We start from the raw sequence: 16234 nt of genomic DNA on the forward strand, positions 1-16234 counted from the left end.
CTTCAGACTCCTATCTCTAGCCCCTGGGAAGCAGACAAGGTCAAGAGGCTTTTGCCTTTCTCTCTCCATGCTCCTGCCCCCTCCTTCTTTCCTAGGGGAAGAAGGGGGAGAAGAAAGAGACGGGGCAGAGTAACCTTGAGAAGATAAGGCCAGTTAACCTTGAAAAAGTAGGGAGTTAGGAAGGGTGGGATGGAGGTGGGAGACGGGGTGGAGGGGACTGCAGAACTTTGAGGCATGGGGAGGGGGGGAGTTTGCAGAGTCCCAGACTTCCAGGTGGGGTCCTAGCCAGCTAGCAGTTAGTAGAAGAGAGCTGGACAGCTGCAGAGAGGTCTTCTTCCCTACCTCTGAATCCCAATGGGGGAAAAGAAAATGTTCAAGGAAACCGATTAGGAGTTAGTCGCAAAATAACATGGGGACAGAAGCCTGGGCTCAAGTAAGGACCTTCTCATTAAATGGCTCATTCATTCGTCTACTCATTCACTCATTCAAAAACATGTATTAAATGGTGTTCACTGTACTACTATGTCAATCATTCATAATATGCAAATTTTTGTAATAAAAATTGAGGGAAATATTAATTAAGCACCTAGAAATCTGCCAGGAGAGACAAAGTAAAATAAGATGGTTCCAACACTCAATGAGCTCATAGTCTTATCTGCTGCCCCTGTACAACCATGCTGGGAGCTGTCAAAAATCTTTTTGTAATAAAGTGGGATGGGTGGACAGGGAGAGGCGGATGAAAGATAGATAGATAGATAGAGATATCTATCTATCTAATCTATGTGTGTCTATCTATCTATACATACATACATTTAAAAAAAAAACCTGTTGCTATCGAGTGGATTCTGACTCAGTGATCATATAGGACAGAGTAGAACTGCCCCATAGATTTCCAAGGCTGTAACCTTTACGGAAGCAGACTGCCACATCTTTCTCCCATGGAATGGTTAGTGGATTCAAACTACCGACCGTTCAATTAGCAGCAGAGCGCTTAACCACTGTGCTACCAGCGATCCTTCAGATATACATATACATATATATATATAGAGAGAGAGAGAGAGACAGAGAGGTCAACTATCAACTCTTGAATGAATGTCACTGGGCCATTGGGAAAAACAGCTTGGACTGCCCTACCCTTGGTCTACCCTTGGCCCGCTCCCCACTGTTCCATCTATTACTTTTCTAGGATTGGGAATGGATTGGGGCTTCCCAGGCTAAGGCTGGGATCCAGGGCTGAGGAGGCTCCTAAGCATAGTGGAAGGAAGCTCTCCATAGAGGAGAGAAGCTTTTTTCTTGGACTACTTGGGCAGGGGTGATGACAATGACCTGATAGGGTGTGTGTGTCAGTGTTAGGAGACCTTAAAGGGCTGAGCTTACACATCTTCCTGAGATTCCTCTTCAAGCATCTCACACCTCATTGTTGAGAAGATCTACTTAAGACCAAAATTCCTCTTGCTGCTGTTTAAGGCCATTTCATCTCATTGTTGTGGAGCTAGAACATACGTGGGCAGGCTGTACCTGTGCAGCAAATGGGGACAGTGCGACGGATATGCACTAAGGCAAAATGGAAAAGTAAGCCACCCTGACCTTTGGCACCCGTCCAACACCACTTTCTATCTCTCGGTGCCACCTCTCCCAATCCAGAGTCTTCTGCCCTCTGCAGCAGGGTTTTTGGGTGGTCTCAAATTACCCTTGGCTCCTCTGCCCACTCATTCCTAGAAGACAGGGATCTCAGGGAAGTGTTCAAATAAGGGCAATCTGATTACAGTAGTTCCATCCAGGTGTGAATACCTAACAGGCTTAACCTTTCAGGGCTCTGGTATATGGAAACCAAATGGCAGTTCTTTCCTCAAGGTGCAATGAAAGCCAGGAGTGAAGGAATTTCTGCAAGTGTGTGAGCTTCTCATGAGGTCCTTGCCTACCAGGCCAAACAGTATAACCACTCTCCCCCCATCACCCCAGTGCGCAGGGCTTGGTTTGCTGTATCCTGCTCTGGAAAGCCCACAGGTCCTAGAGCAGGAGAAGGGTCAGTGTCACCTACTTCACAACAATGCTTCAGAGACTTAGTCCCCAGCTCCTTCCTCTTGCTATCCAGTTCAGGAAAACAGATTATCAGGGTGGGAGGACTCACCTTAGAAATCAAAGCCCAACCCCCCCCCCCCCATTTTGTAGAAGGAGAGCTTGGGCTAGAGACAGGGTATGAATTTTCTCAGAGGCTCCATTCCCTACCCATTCCAGCATTCCATGGCTTTCTTTAGGTTTTGCTCTAGGTCCTTCCTGCCTCCTTTCACCTCTTTTACCCCCTTAGCTGTGGAAGCCAGTTCTGAGTGTGGGGCTCTGGCCAAAAGCAACTAAGGATGACTTCCCATAGCTCCAAGAAGCTGTGACGCTTTTCATATCCCTGGAATTGCCCCTGCCTTTTTAGCATCAGGGCTATTAAGCTGATACATGCCCAGCTTGTGGTTCCCTAGGAACAGAGCCTCCTCTGAAACTGCCTACTTTTCTTTGGTGTCTCTTTATGACACATGCTTTATTTTCTTCCGCAGCCTTCTTGATCTTCCTTCTGCTAATTTCTCCCTTGTCTCTCTTTTGGGCTAGGCCTGCTGAATTTTAACCTTGTCCTACCTAGTACCAGCTGCCATCATCTGGAGTCAAATTCCTATAAGGATTTATCAATGAAGGTGTGCACAGACTTAGGGCCCAGAAAGACAAGACTAAATCCTTACTCTACGGCAATTTTCAGTCTAGAATCTAGTTAAGAGTGGATACAGACATAGACTGGTAAGAGCCAGACAGGAAAATCTCAATCTCAGTTGGGATGGGGGCTTGTCACAGCTCTTAGCTGCTCTTGCACCCTCTCCGCCACCCATGAGAAACACCTCAGGGCTCTGGCTGGGAGACTTCTTGGACCCGCCTTCCATGCCAGTGGCAGATAAAAGATGGGAGCCCGACTCCTTCCTCCAGTTACACCCCTGACTCGCTGTTCTCTGCCCCCCCCCCCGCCCGGGCCGTGGGCAGCCCGTTGGTCATGGACCCTATCAGCATCTGCCGGAAGGCTCGGCGAGTGGCAGGGCGGCAGGCCGAGTTGTGCCAGGCCGAGCCGGAAGTGGTGGCGGAGCTGGCTCGGGGCGCCCGGCTCGGGGTGCGAGAGTGCCAGTTCCAGTTCCGCTTCCGTCGCTGGAACTGCTCCAGCCACAGCAAGGCCTTCGGGCGCATCCTGCAGCAGGGTCAGTGTGCGGAGGGGTCTCCAAGGGGCCTGGCTTCTCCCCGCTGGGGTCCCCCCCGAGGACAGGGGGCGGTTTGGGGTACCCTGGACTGCCCGGGCCTCCACACCCTCCTCCGACCCGGTCTCTGGCTCCGCTCGACCCCACGCCATCCCGTCCCGCCAACCGCAGACCCTCTACCACCCAGTCCTGGCCCTGCCCGCTGACACCCCTTCTGCACCCACAGACATCCGGGAGACGGCGTTCGTGTTTGCCATCACGGCCGCTGGTGCCAGTCACGCGGTCACGCAGGCCTGCTCCACGGGCGAGCTGCTGCAGTGCGGCTGCCAGGCGCCCCGCGCGCGCGCCCCGCCTCGGCCCCCCGGCCTGCCCGGCACTCCTGGGCCCCCAGTCCCCGCAGGCTCCCCCGAAGCCAGCGCCACCTGGGAGTGGGGAGGCTGTGGCGACGACGTGGACTTCGGGGATGAGAAGTCGAGGCTCTTTATGGACGCGCAGCACAAGCGGGGACGCGGAGACATCCGTGCGCTGGTGCAACTGCACAACAACGAGGCGGGCCGGCTGGTGAGGATGGGGAGGAATGTGGCGGAGCGCACATGCCGGGTGACGATGTGTGGGTGGCTGGGTGTGAGTGGATGTGGGAGAGCGCGGGTGTGTAGGAGTGGGTTTATAGCAGTGTGGGACAGAAGTGTGGGTATCTGACTGTGGTTGTGTATTTGGGAGTATGTTGATGAGCATGGGGAGTGAGCATGTGCCAAGGGCCACACTGGGAAGACTGGCTGGCGCAAGGGTGGGCATTGGGAAGGGGGAGTGAGGTGGTCAAATCTACAAGAGGAAGTCACCTGGGAGGCCTGGAGCTGTGCTACAGTGGGCAGGGTGGGGAGGGGACACAGGGCCTTTAGGGAACCAGACCTCTGAGGCAGGACAGGTGGTCAAGACTTGGGGTCAGTAGGGCTCTGGATGCCAGTGCAGGGACGGAGAAAGGAGGCAAAAGCGTGGGATAAGTGGAAGGCCAGAAGCTGGGGCAAAGGAGTGGGATTTGGAGGTAGGGAGAAGAGAAGTGAGGGGGGCTTAGAAAGGGGCTGGGACAGGTGTGAGGGGGCAAAGGCCTTGGAAAGGAGTGGAAGACAAAGAGCAGACCCTGGTGGAGGTAGGAAGGTGTCAGGTGGAGCCAGGGAAACTGATGAATCTGGTCACTTGCCAACTGGCTGCCCAGCAGCCCCAGGCCAGGCTTCACCAGTCCAAACCCTGGCAGCCTCTCCTACTCCCTGCAATGAGGAGAGCCCCAGGAACTCTTGTTTCAGGGTGAGAAACCCACCTGGGTCAGATGGTTGCAGGGTGGAGGGCCTGGGAGGAGAAGGGGTACACACAAGTTTGTAGACCAGGTTGGCCCCTGGAGACAGCTTCTGGAGACCATCTTTCTGGGTCATCTGACCCCATAAATCTCGAATGGGGGTACAGCTCTTACCCCCCAGCTTCAGACAAAATAAGAAAATAAGAGGCAAGACTCCTGGGTTCTCTTCTCTGTAGTGCGTTTGTAGTGGACCCTCCTGCACTCTGAGCTTCAGTTCTAGGGTCCTCTAGGGACATCCCCACATACATATCCCGCGTCCTCTAGGGCTTGGGCCTGAGGCATTGGGCAGGCTGGGAGGAGGGTCCCGGAGAGGAATGTCCCGACAGGCCCACAGGCCTGTTGCAAAGGGCTGGGGAGGGATGGCCGAGCTCTTGGGGTAGGAATGAGGGGGCCAGGCTGGCAGGAGGGCTGGGCCTCGACAGCTGCCCCCTCCTCTGCCTCCTGCAGGGAGACTTTCACTCCTGCCATCCATTCTGCTTTCTTTCCCACCGCCTGGCTTTGGATCCTGGAACCTGTGCGCCATGTTCTGCCCCGCACCCCCCTCCCCCTTATACTCCTCCATCGTCATCATTCTTTCTCCTCCTCCTTCTCTCTGAGCTTTCGCTCCCTTGATCTCCTCCTCCCCACCGTGCGCTTTTTTTCTTTTGGCCCCTCTTTCTTCTTTTCCGTCCACTTCCCCGCCCCCCATCTTCTGCTCATTCTCTGGGCCTTTCGCCACTTCGCGCCCTCCCGTCTGTCCCCATCCGCCTACTCTTCTGCTCCCCGTAGGCCGTGCGGAGCCACACGCGCACCGAGTGCAAATGCCATGGCCTGTCCGGCTCGTGCGCGCTGCGCACCTGCTGGCAGAAGCTACCCCCGTTCCGCGAGGTGGGCGCGCGGCTGCTCGAGCGCTTCCACGGCGCCTCGCGCGTCATGGGCACCAACGACGGCAAGGCCCTGCTGCCCGCCGTGCGCACACTCAAGCCGCCCGGCCGCGCCGACCTTCTTTACGCCGCCGACTCGCCGGACTTCTGCGCTCCCAACCGACGCACTGGCTCGCCAGGCACGCGCGGCCGCGCCTGTAACAGCAGTGCCCCGGACCTCAGCGGCTGCGATCTGCTGTGCTGCGGCCGCGGGCACCGCCAGGAGAGCGTGCAGCTGGAGGAGAACTGCCTGTGTCGCTTCCACTGGTGCTGCGTTGTACAGTGCCACCGCTGCAGCGTGCGCAAAGAGCTCAGCCTCTGCCTCTGACCCGCCGCGGCGCTCTCCAACAGGCGCCGAGACACCGCCTATCGGAGCATGAAAGATCTCTGGGCTCCAGCAGGGGGCATTACCCGCGCTCTGCCTCTCCCTGTGATAGTCCATCTTCCAGGCCTCTGGAGACTGTGAGACCTGGGGCTTGTGATGCACACTGCCCACGAAGGATCAGGGCGCTGGAGGGGCCCCTGAGATCCGCTCTGGGGGTTCCTGGGGGAGACCCTACAGGCCCTCCCTTCCCTTGGCTCCCAGATGTAAACCAGAGAGCCAACCTCTAGGCTTCTGGATGCGAGGCTCCTCAGAACTGTCGGCATGGAATGGATGGGTGAGGTTAGTATCAATAAAGATATTTAAGCCAATACGACTGGACCCAGAGTTTGGGCAGAGGGCTGGGTCTCCTGTGGGTTCTGGAAGGAGTGTGTGAGGGAAGGTGGTTTTGATAGCACTAACATCTCAGGGGTCACCACCCTTGGTCCCCATCTTTCCCCACCAGGTTGGGCTTTTCTGAAAACCATTTCTCTCTCCCTTGGCACTCTTCTTGTTCATCCTTCTCACACTTGTAGGACTTAAATCTTTGAGTGCGGAAGAACTATCAATCCTTTAAAGGACAGTGAAAAGGCCTGGGAAAAGGGGACCAAAAGCTTCTGTCTCAGGCCAGCCTTCACCTTCATTTCTAGGGGATTGTAACACCTTTATCTGCCCTTCTGTTTCTGTGTCCCCTAGGGAATCCTAGGGTGGACTTAAAAAAATAATAGACTATTTTCTAGAGAAGTTTTTGGTTTACAGAAAAATTGCATAGAAAGTACAGTGAGTTCCAATACACTTGCACACACTTTCCCTATTATTAATACCTTGCATTCGTGTGGTAGGTTTGTACAATTAAGGAACCAATACTGATCCATTATTATTAACAAAAGCCCAAAGTTTACAGTAGGGTTTACCCTTTGTGTTGTGCAGTTCTGTGGGTTTAGAAAAATGCATAAAATCATGTATTCACCATTACAGTATCATACAGAATCATTTCACTGCTCTAAAAATCTGTGTTCCACCTATTCATCTCTCCTCCCCCTCTCTCTCCCTTGAACCCCTGGCAAGCACTGACTTTTTTGCTGTCTCTATAGATTTGTCGAGGGTGGATTTGGGGGCCACCCAAGCCCAGAGGGTTAAAGCAAAGCACTTTATAAAACTGTAGAATGTGATGAAAATATATTATCAACAGTAGACTTTTTTACAGTTAAAACTAACTTCACTCCTGTTAACAATGCAGACTTGCCCAGAAGAGCATTTCTAATCATCCTTGGGAAGCAAGGTTGTCCTAAGGTTCCTCTTGGTACCCACTCACCTTTCCTTCTCTTTGGTTCCTCTCAGGAAGCTGATGATGAGGGTGAGGGGATAGAGAGGCAGAGTTCAGGGTTCTGGGCTCTCCAGGGCTGAACCGCCCATCTCCATCTTCCTCTAGAGATAAGGGGGAGGGGTTAGCCCAACGACTGGGATTCAGAACCCCCAATTTTCTTTCCTACAGTGGGGAATGACTCCCACATCAAGGTATGTAGGACAAAGCGTGAGCTTTAGATCCAGGCACCCCTAGCTTGAAGCTGCTGCTTAGAAGTTCACAATGTACCAAGTTAGCCTCAGTTTATTTACCTATACAATGGGGATATCACCCTGTTTTACTTGCTGCATAACAAACAACCCCAAAGTAGTTTAAAACAGCAATGGTTATTTTTCGTGGTCCTCTAGGTCAAGCGTTTGTCAGAACTCAGCTGGGTGGTTCTGCTCCGTGTGGCCTGGCTAGGGACAGCCACCTGGCTGCATTAAGCTGGTGGCTGGGCTGGGCTGGACAGTCCAAGAGGCTTCGCTTTCATGTCTGGTGCCTCAGAGCTCCTCCAGCATCCTTGTTCTCTCCATGTGTCTAGCCTGGGCTTCTTCATGCATGGTGGCCTCAAGGGTGTTGGACTTCTTACATAGTCTGGTTTTCAAGAGGGACTGTGCCCAGCTTGAAGGTAGAAGCTGCATGTCTCTTAAGGTGCAGCCTTGGCAGTTATACAGCCATCACTACCAGATTCTGTTGATTGAAAGAGGTCACAGAGCCAGCCAAAATTTAAGGGGAAGGAAGGTAGACTCCACCTCTCAATGGGAGAAGTGCCAAAGTTCTTGCAGCCATCATAACCCATCCCACGCCCTTATAGAATTGCTGGGAGGATTTTTTTTGTGGTGTTGGTGGTGGTGGTGGTGGGGGGAGATATGGAAAGCATTTAGCACAGCATTTGACACATAGTAATCTATGTGTCAAATTTATGTTTAATAAATAGTAGATACTGTGGGAATGGGGATAGAGAGCTGATGCTTGCAGGTACCAGGCAGGGCTTGATTGCAAATGAAGATACCCAGTGGGAACCAGCCTAGGCTGAAAGGGAATTAATGAATCTTATACTGGCAAAGTACAGGGGTAAGTCTGCACGCAGGCACAGCTGAACTCAGGGGCTTAATTGATGTCATAGCTTTCTCTGTCTCTCTTTGTCTCCCTCACCCTTCACCTGTTGCTTCTGCTTATCTCTGCCTGTCTTTGCATATTGTCCTCATTCACTCTTGCTGCAGACTTTTCTCATATGGCAGCCCTATACCTCCATTCTTAAAGCCAGCAATCCAAAAGGAAGAACAGCATTCCCAGTCATCTCCAGCACAAGTTCCAAGGACTCTGATTGTCTAGCTTGGGCCACTTGCCTATGCTTGAACCCATAATCGTGTCCAGGGAGATGCACTACCATGATTGGGATTGGCAGCCCCCCAGGACCACCCGGAATGGGGCCGCAGGGAGGCGTGCAAGTTCTTTAAATGAAACAGAAGGAAGGGAACTCATCCTCCATCTGACAGGCTCTGACCATGGCTTCCGGAGCCCACCACAGTACATTCACTTCTGTGATGTAGGGGCCCTAGAGTGAAGCATGTGTGAGGAGGGGGTCAGGCTATGGGAAGGAAGGGGCATCTGGGGTTCCCTTCCAGCCAAGGGAGAGAGCTCAGGTCAAATGCCGGGGCTTCAGGAAAATGTCACACAGTTTGGCATCACAGCCTTTTGACCCAAAGGGGGCATGCTGAATTACCAAGGGGGAGAGTGAAACTGGCATTGTGGGCCACATGGAGGAGAAATAAAGCTCCCCAAGGGCAGGGTTTGTACACGCAGCTTTGCCTTCCCCAGAGTTCTTCACTGGGTACGATGCTTTTCATTCTTATCTCCTGCTTGTCAATCATAGACCACCAGAGGGCGCCCAGAGCCCATCTTGCCTATTAACAGGAAGCAGCTGAACCTGCAGGACGTCTGGGGAACTCAAGACAGTGGTGGCAGGACGGGGCAGGGCTGAAGGGAAGCAGGGAGGCCTACGGACAGCTTGGGTCAGACTTCTAGGGTTCCAGACTTTCTGGGATCTCTGGCCTGGCCCAGGCCTAGAACTGGGATGCCTGCCTCCCAGTCTCTACTGCCAGGTCCCAGGTGTGTGTGTGTGTTTGGGTGTGTGTGTGTCTGTGTGTGTGTGAGCACACACACTGGGCACCCTCCTCTGTGATGCCAGAGAGGGAAACTGAGGCAGTGGCATGAACCAACACCACCCTCAGAAGGCTAAAAGAAATTCAGAGGAAGGATCATGGTACAGTGAAAAGAGGCCTAATTTGCTAGCTTGAACTTGATCAAGTCACTTAATCTCTCCAAGCCTCAGTTTGCCTATCACAAAACGGGGGTGCCTGGTAGCCTCTTAGAACATGTGTACTAGAATCTGTAAACTGCTAGTCACATGTTAGTGGTCCATCTTCTGTGGCAGAGCCCAGCAGGGGAAGAACTGCCTTTTGTGAGGGGTGAGAGGACAGTTCCCGCCCAGGACGTGCTGACATGTTGACCATTGGCCTGGTCCTCTTTAAGCTCAGTGCTGCACTCTTGCACTGCTGCCTGGGAAGCGGGATGGAAGAGGAGTTCAGAAGTGCCTCCACCACCCCCACCCCCATCACCCCGCCTTTGCTCACCCAGCTGCTCAGCCCCAGAGCCTGAGCCATCAAGGTCCCCCGCTGGCTGAGTGGTGGAGGACATGTGGGACTGGGTAGATGGGGGAAAAGCACAGAGGTGCCCCCAGATGTGTGCATGACCACATCAGGAACAGCAGAAACAAAGGCAGATGGGTGGGGAGGCCAGGGTGGAGGGCCTGGGATTGGCCTCAGGCTGAGGGCTCAAGAACTCTTTTTCCCCCTTCAATGGCCAAACATATCAGGAGTTTGGGGAGACTGAAGCAGCAGGCTATTCCCCTTACCTTGCAGAGGGGCGGTGGTCCCTAAAGCCTGGGCAAGAGGATGAAAAGCCCCCAAATCTGCCTGGGGCCCTTTCCTTCTCTTTGTCACCAAGACAAACTTCTCCAGGTGAACCTCAGGGTTGAGCCTGGGCTGGGCTGGGGCCATGAGGTTCCCACCTGTTCTCACCCTGGTGTCTCCCCCAGCCCTCCCTCCCTGTAACCTCCTCCAGAGCCTCCACAGCTGGAACCATTCTCCAAGCTGCCTTTCATCCCTGGTGCTCTCCCCCACCCCTGGTGGCCCCTGTAATTGTGGTCTCAGGCAGCGGAGGCTGCGGGGGCTGGGGCTGGGCTGAGGGCCAGGGCCCGGGGCAAAGCCAGGGCGGGGCCTGGAGGCTGCTGATAGAGGCTTGGCCATGGCGTGGGTCATATAGGGCTGAGAGCCCCAGGTACTGACACTCTCTGGGCCTCATCTACACCCATGCCAAGTCCCTGTGTCTACACATGCCCTCCCTTCCCTGGACTAAGGAGAAGAGAAGTTTCCAGGCTTGGGCACTTCTAGACATCAGGCGAGAACCGTGCTAGAGCACAAGCCTTGGGAAGCTATTTGCCTTCTAGAGTTTTCAAAGAAAGACTCTTTCCCTCTCCTTTGCACCTCTGTAGTTCACCAACAGTGCAGAGTAGGAGAGCAAAAGACCCTTCCTCATCAGAGGCCGTCCAAAGGAAAAATATCAGCCCCTCAACCAAGTAAGCCTCACCAAAATCACATGGGGTACTGGTTAGAAATGCAGACTCCCAGGTCTTGGCTCTGGAAACGCTGATCCAGCAGCATGGGTCCTGGAATCCTTATTTTCCATAATGGCCTACCCAGAAAGGAAGGAAGGAAATAAGGAAGAAAGAAAGGAAGGAAGTAAATAAGGAAGGAAGGAAGGGGATCCGTATGCTGCATCAAGCATGGGACATGCTGGTGCAAGGCCTTTGTCCTAGATTACGAACCCGTTCCTGTGTCACGCTGAGCCTGTTCCTAATCCTTTCTGGGTCTCAGTTTCCCCAACAGCCAATGGGAATATGACTCCCCAGCCTGGTTTGTCCTTGCAGGTACCTTCTCCTGCCCTGAGCTCATACCTCCTTTCTTTGTTGAGTGTCATCCTGCCCTGTCCATCCCCTTCCCAAGCAGTCCCTGTCCTTGCAGTATGGTGGGGGGGCAGGGGGCGGCCAGGGTCAGACAAGGTTCTGGCTGACGCAGACTGCTTCCTGCCCCCGGCTGTTTTCCTGCTGTCCAGCCAGACTGCTCCCCCCACTGCTCCCACCCCCCCACACCCCCAGCAGCCTCAAGTCCTTAATTCCTGACAGCTGCGGAGGCTGCTGGCAGAGATGGGGGAAGGGAGGGGGAGGACTCCATCAGTCTGCCTGTTGCTCCGGCCACCCCACCACCTGACAGTCTGAAGCCCTCCCCCTCCAATCCCCCAGGGATGGGCAATTCCAGGAATGGGCCCCTTTTGTCTCTGAGCCCAGAGGCTCAGGTAGTTCTTTCCCCACACCAGGAGGGGCTCTCTTCCGAGAGAAGGGACAGTGGGGCTGGGAGTGTGTGTGTCTGTGTGTGGCGGGGGGTGGTGGATCTCATGCCCATTTTACAGAGGAGAATGCTGAGGCCACGGCAGGATCAGGATTCACTCTCAGGGCCTAGGTTAGAACCAGAAAAAAGTGAGAGCCTCTTTCCCCCAGCCTTCTGGCCGTCAGGCCCTGCACAGTCATCTATGTTCAGTTGGGGTGGGCAACAGGAAGGGATCCCAGGGAGGAGTGGCCTGGGTGTTGGGGACCACTGAGGGAACCATGTGCAGGTGGGGTCAGGTCAGGGGCAGGGCAGGGGTAGGGCAGGGACCCAGAAAATCTGGGGCTTGGGCAAACAGTACTCAGCTTTTGGGCTGCTGCTGGGCTGGGAGTCAGAACCTGGTTTGGGTCCATCTCTTCCGTTAATTTGCTGTGTGACCTTGAGTAAGTCATGACCCTCCCTGAGCCTCAATGTTTTCTTGTGAAATAAAAGGGGGCTAAATGAGATGACCTCAAAGCCCTCTTCCAGGATTAAAAAGGCTCTCTAACACTTCCTCGTGGGCTGTGCCACCCCTCTGGGCGCTCCCTCTCAAACAGGCATTTACTGGAGGTCAATCTTGGCAGCCTTCATTGCTCCCAGGACTAGGTGAGGGGGGCCTCATTAACCTCATTTCACAAAGGAGCAGAGGCTGGCTCCAGGAGCAGGAGCCACCTATTTAAGGTCACACAGGGAAGGAGGGCAGGAGCCAGAGGCTCTCAAACTCCTTTGTGGGACCCCACACCTGCCTCCGAAACTAGTCCCGGGAAGTCCCTCCTGAGATGGGGTAGGCAAAGCAGAGGGGCCGGCCACTCCCCTCCAGCCCCTGCAGGTGTGTGTATTGGCGGCGGCGGGGGGCGGGGGGCGCCCCAGCAGCTGCGTCTCCGCCAGGTACACACACCTCCCAATAATACACGCCTTCCCACACGAACATGTCCGGGTCTGGAGCCCAGGGCGCCCCGCGCACAGACACCTTCCCGTGCACGCGCGCACGGACCCCAACACCTTTCCGCTCACCCCACTCCCAGGCAGGTCTTCGGTCGGCCGCTCCCACCCCTAGTCCTGAGCGGACAGAGTGGCCTCGGGACGCGTACACGCCTCCACCCCTAGCCGTGACGTCACGTGGAGTAGAGCCCTGAGACACTAAGGAGGGGGTGGGGGGAGGAAGGCGGCGGCGGAGCTCTTCTGGACGGGACAGTCACTCATTCTCCGGGCGGTGGGGCCTGGCACAGAAGGCGCCGCCCCAGCCCTCCCGCCCCCCCGCCCCGGCCGCCGCGCTTGCCCTCGGAAGCGCAGGCTCTCGGTGCTGCGTTGGGGGGTGCCTGGCACCTCAGTCTCGCGTCCCCAGCCCACTGCACCTCCGGGCCCCCCTTATCCTCGGGAGGCACCAGGAGTTGTCGCAGAGGGGCCTCGGGAAATTCCCCGGACCCCTGTGCCAGGAGGTGCCTCGTGCGCCCGCCCGCTCCCCCCGCCCCGAGGGCGGTGCCCGGGGGCGCTGCACCATGGAGCCGGGAAGCGGGCGCCGTCTGCTCCCGGAGCCGTGACCCGAGTCGAGTCGAAGCTGTGTGTCACAGCCGCCCGACCCCGGCAGATCATGCGCCGCCGTCCAGGGCTCACCCGCCCCGCCGGGCTGTGAGCCCCCCAACCCCTGGCCCGCCCAGGCCCGCGCGCCATGGGCAGCGCCCACCCTAGCCCTTGGCTGCGGCTCCGACCCCGGCCCCAGCCGCGGCCCGCACTCTGCGCGCTCCTGTTCTTCCTCCTGCTGCTGGCTGCCGCGGTGCCCAGGTGAGCCCTCGCCTCATGCCCCGCCTTCCCGGGGACCTGGGACCCCCAGGGAGAAGGGGCCTCTGGCGCTCCCGCTGAGGCACGGAGCCCTGCAAGGAGCAAAGGACAGGGCCCAGGTTAGTGCTGGTGCCCAACAAGAGACTGTGCCCTCATAGGAGGGGGTTGGGCTGGTGACAGAATGAGCAGTCCAGGGAGACAGGGCAATGTCCAGGAGAATAATGGCAATTAGGAGTGTGGAAAGCAATGAGTTTGAAGGTGTGTGTGTGGTGGTGGGGCAAGTGCCAGCCCAGGGTCCCTGCCATGCTGGGGGAATGCACCCCTGCCCCCAGAAGGAAGCTCAAATGCCTTACCCCACCTTGAAGCTCACCCCCAAAGAGGCGCAGGGATTGGGGGCTGTAAGAGGGCAGCCCAGGTGGGGCACTGAGAGACTGCAATGCGGAGGGAGGGCTCTCGTGTGTGTGTGTGTGTGTGTGTGTGTGTGTGTGTGTGTGTGTGTGTATGATCAAGTAAGCCCAGCAAGCTGTGCTGTTAAACAGCAGTCTGCAGTCTGTGTGGGTCAGGGTGGGTGGGAGAATGTGAGAGCTCATGGGTCAATGGATGTTAAAAGGAACATGGATGTAGATGTGAGTGTCTTGTTTGCATATGTGTGTCTGTAACTATGTCCGATGAAGTGTGCATGTCTGTAAGTGTTCCTGGGCCTGTGTGTCCACCACAGTGTGTGCACAAGTGTGTCTTCGTGAATGTGACTGAAAACATGACTTTGGGAGTAGACTCCTGGGGGACACGGCATGCGGCATCAAGACGTATGTGCATTTGCACATGTTTATCTGTGGTGGTGGTGGTGGGAGCCCTGGTGGCACAGTGGTTGAGAGCTCGGCTGCTAACCAAAAGGTCGGCAGTTTGAATCCCCCAGCCACTCCTTGGAAACCCTATAGGGCAGTTCTACTCTGTCCTGTAGGGTTGCTATGAGTCGGAATCGACTGGAAGGCAATGAGTTTGAGTTGATGATCTATGTGGGTGTGTGCCTGGGCAGGTTGTGTTGGAGGGGGTGATAGTGAGAAGGTAAGAAAAGGAGAATGCTCTAGAAGTGCACTGATGGGCCAGTCTTCAGAAGCAGGGGATAGAACAGAGGGGAGTTTTGGCCTATGGGACAGTGTATATGTTATCAGATGGGGCCAGGTGGATGGGGCCAGGTAACTTTGCCTCCCACTGCCCCCCTCCAGGTCCTCCTACCTCCAATCACCACCCACCCTCTGCAGGTCAGCACCCAACGACATCCTGGGACTCCGTCTGCCTCCAGAGCCTGTGCTCAACGCCAACACTGTGTGCCTGACATTGCCTGGCCTGAGCAGGCGGCAGATGGAGGTGTGTGTACGCCACCCTGATGTGGCTGCCTCAGCCATCCAGGGCATCCAGATTGCCATCCATGAGTGCCAGCACCAGTTCCGGGACCAGCGCTGGAACTGCTCTAGTCTTGAGACACGCAACAAGATCCCCTATGAGAGCCCCATCTTCAGCAGAGGTAGCTGCCCCTCATCACTGCCCTTCTGCCCGCCCCATCCAGCACGCCCACCCCAGACCTGTCTGTCAGTCATCCCTTAACTCACTCCCTCAAGCTGGCAGCCTCCCCACGTGCCCATCTGCCAGCTATGTCACCTTCTTGCCCATTCTGATTTCAGAGAGGCCCCAGGGACCAGGCTTGTGGGGCAGACATGGCTCTAGACTGGACTGTGTGGGCTGAAGATGGAAAGTTCCATGCCCGAGAGCGCAGAACTCCTGGGTTCACCCGTCCCATCCCTGACACCTCATATCTCAGGCCCAGGAAATATGCATATCTGTCACCTGCCTCAATTTACCCTCTATTTAGTTAGCAAACAGCATTTAGGACAGAAAGCCTGTGATAAAGTACCCAGCATCATCATGGAGAGGGGAGGGGGACTGGAGACTTTCTGCCAAATGGTGCGGGTGGGGGACGCCTGGGCAGGTAAAATATTTGTGCTTCTGCAGAAGCTCTTCCCGGCAGGGTACACCACCAGCCTCTGTGTCATCCTCGCCGCCCCTGAGAACCCGTTCTGATTCAGAGGCACTGGGTGTGTGCGGCAGTGCCTGTGTGCCTGACAGCCCTGCCAATAGCTCTTCCCCTCTCAGCTCAAAGGAGCTCCAGCCCACTCTCTGTCCCCCACCCGAAACACCTGACTTCTGGGTGACCCAGGGCCCACCCCAACAATCCCTAGAGTGGCTCAGACTAGAAATGGCAGGAGGCTTTAACATTCTTCTCCATTCACAGTCGCCCCCTGGCCTGGTATCTTAGGCCTTGACACGGGTCTTTGGGAAAAGATGGAGGCCCTGCCCCCTGGATGGGCCTAGCTGGGTACCCATCTCTCCACTTCTCAGCTGCCTCAGTGGGACAGTATGGGGACCCCATGGACACTGGCTTATTGGAAATAGTCCAATCTTCAGCTGACAGTGGAGGAGGAGGGGTGCCCATGTACGCTGTGCCTTGGGGCCCGAGGCCTCTCAGAGAGTCAGACGCCAAAGTACCCCAACTTCAGAAAGAGCTCAGAAAGCTGGAGCCTTTTCCTTTTAACCGGGACCCCTGGGCCCCCAAGTCATACGTCCTGCCAGCACCCCAGCCCAGCCGGGGCTGCCCGCCCCGCCCCCGCGCTCTCCCTCCTCCCTCCTCCCTCCCCCGCGCGCCCGGGGCGCTGTTTCTACCCTGCCGAGCCCAGCCCGCCGCGTGTGGCGGCATGCAGCCGCGAACTAATCCCCGCGGGCCGCGCAG

At 55.9% G+C, this 16234-nt stretch overlaps 2 protein-coding genes across 2 annotated transcripts in view; both read left to right on the plus strand.

Annotated features, from left to right (window-relative positions):
• WNT6 (Wnt family member 6) overlaps positions 1-6055 on the plus strand; it is a 14999-nt gene extending 8944 nt beyond the window's left edge. Inside the window, 3 exon segments of the mRNA XM_004376388.2 lie at positions 3006-3227; positions 3451-3785; positions 5344-6055. Of these exon segments, the coding sequence (XP_004376445.1) occupies positions 3006-3227; positions 3451-3785; positions 5344-5805 (1019 nt within the window). The 3' untranslated portion in view covers positions 5806-6055.
• A 6839-nt stretch (positions 6056-12894) lies between these two features.
• WNT10A (Wnt family member 10A) overlaps positions 12895-16234 on the plus strand; it is a 15256-nt gene continuing 11916 nt past the window's right edge. The window contains exons 1-2 of the mRNA XM_004376324.3: positions 12895-13452; positions 14712-14974. Coding sequence (XP_004376381.1) covers positions 13340-13452; positions 14712-14974 — 376 coding nt within the window. The 5' untranslated portion in view covers positions 12895-13339. The remainder of the gene's footprint in view (positions 13453-14711; positions 14975-16234) is intronic.

This window comes from Trichechus manatus, unplaced genomic scaffold, assembly GCF_000243295.1.
Source record: "Trichechus manatus latirostris isolate Lorelei unplaced genomic scaffold, TriManLat1.0 scaffold00041, whole genome shotgun sequence".
Lineage (NCBI taxonomy): Eukaryota > Metazoa > Chordata > Mammalia > Sirenia > Trichechidae > Trichechus > Trichechus manatus.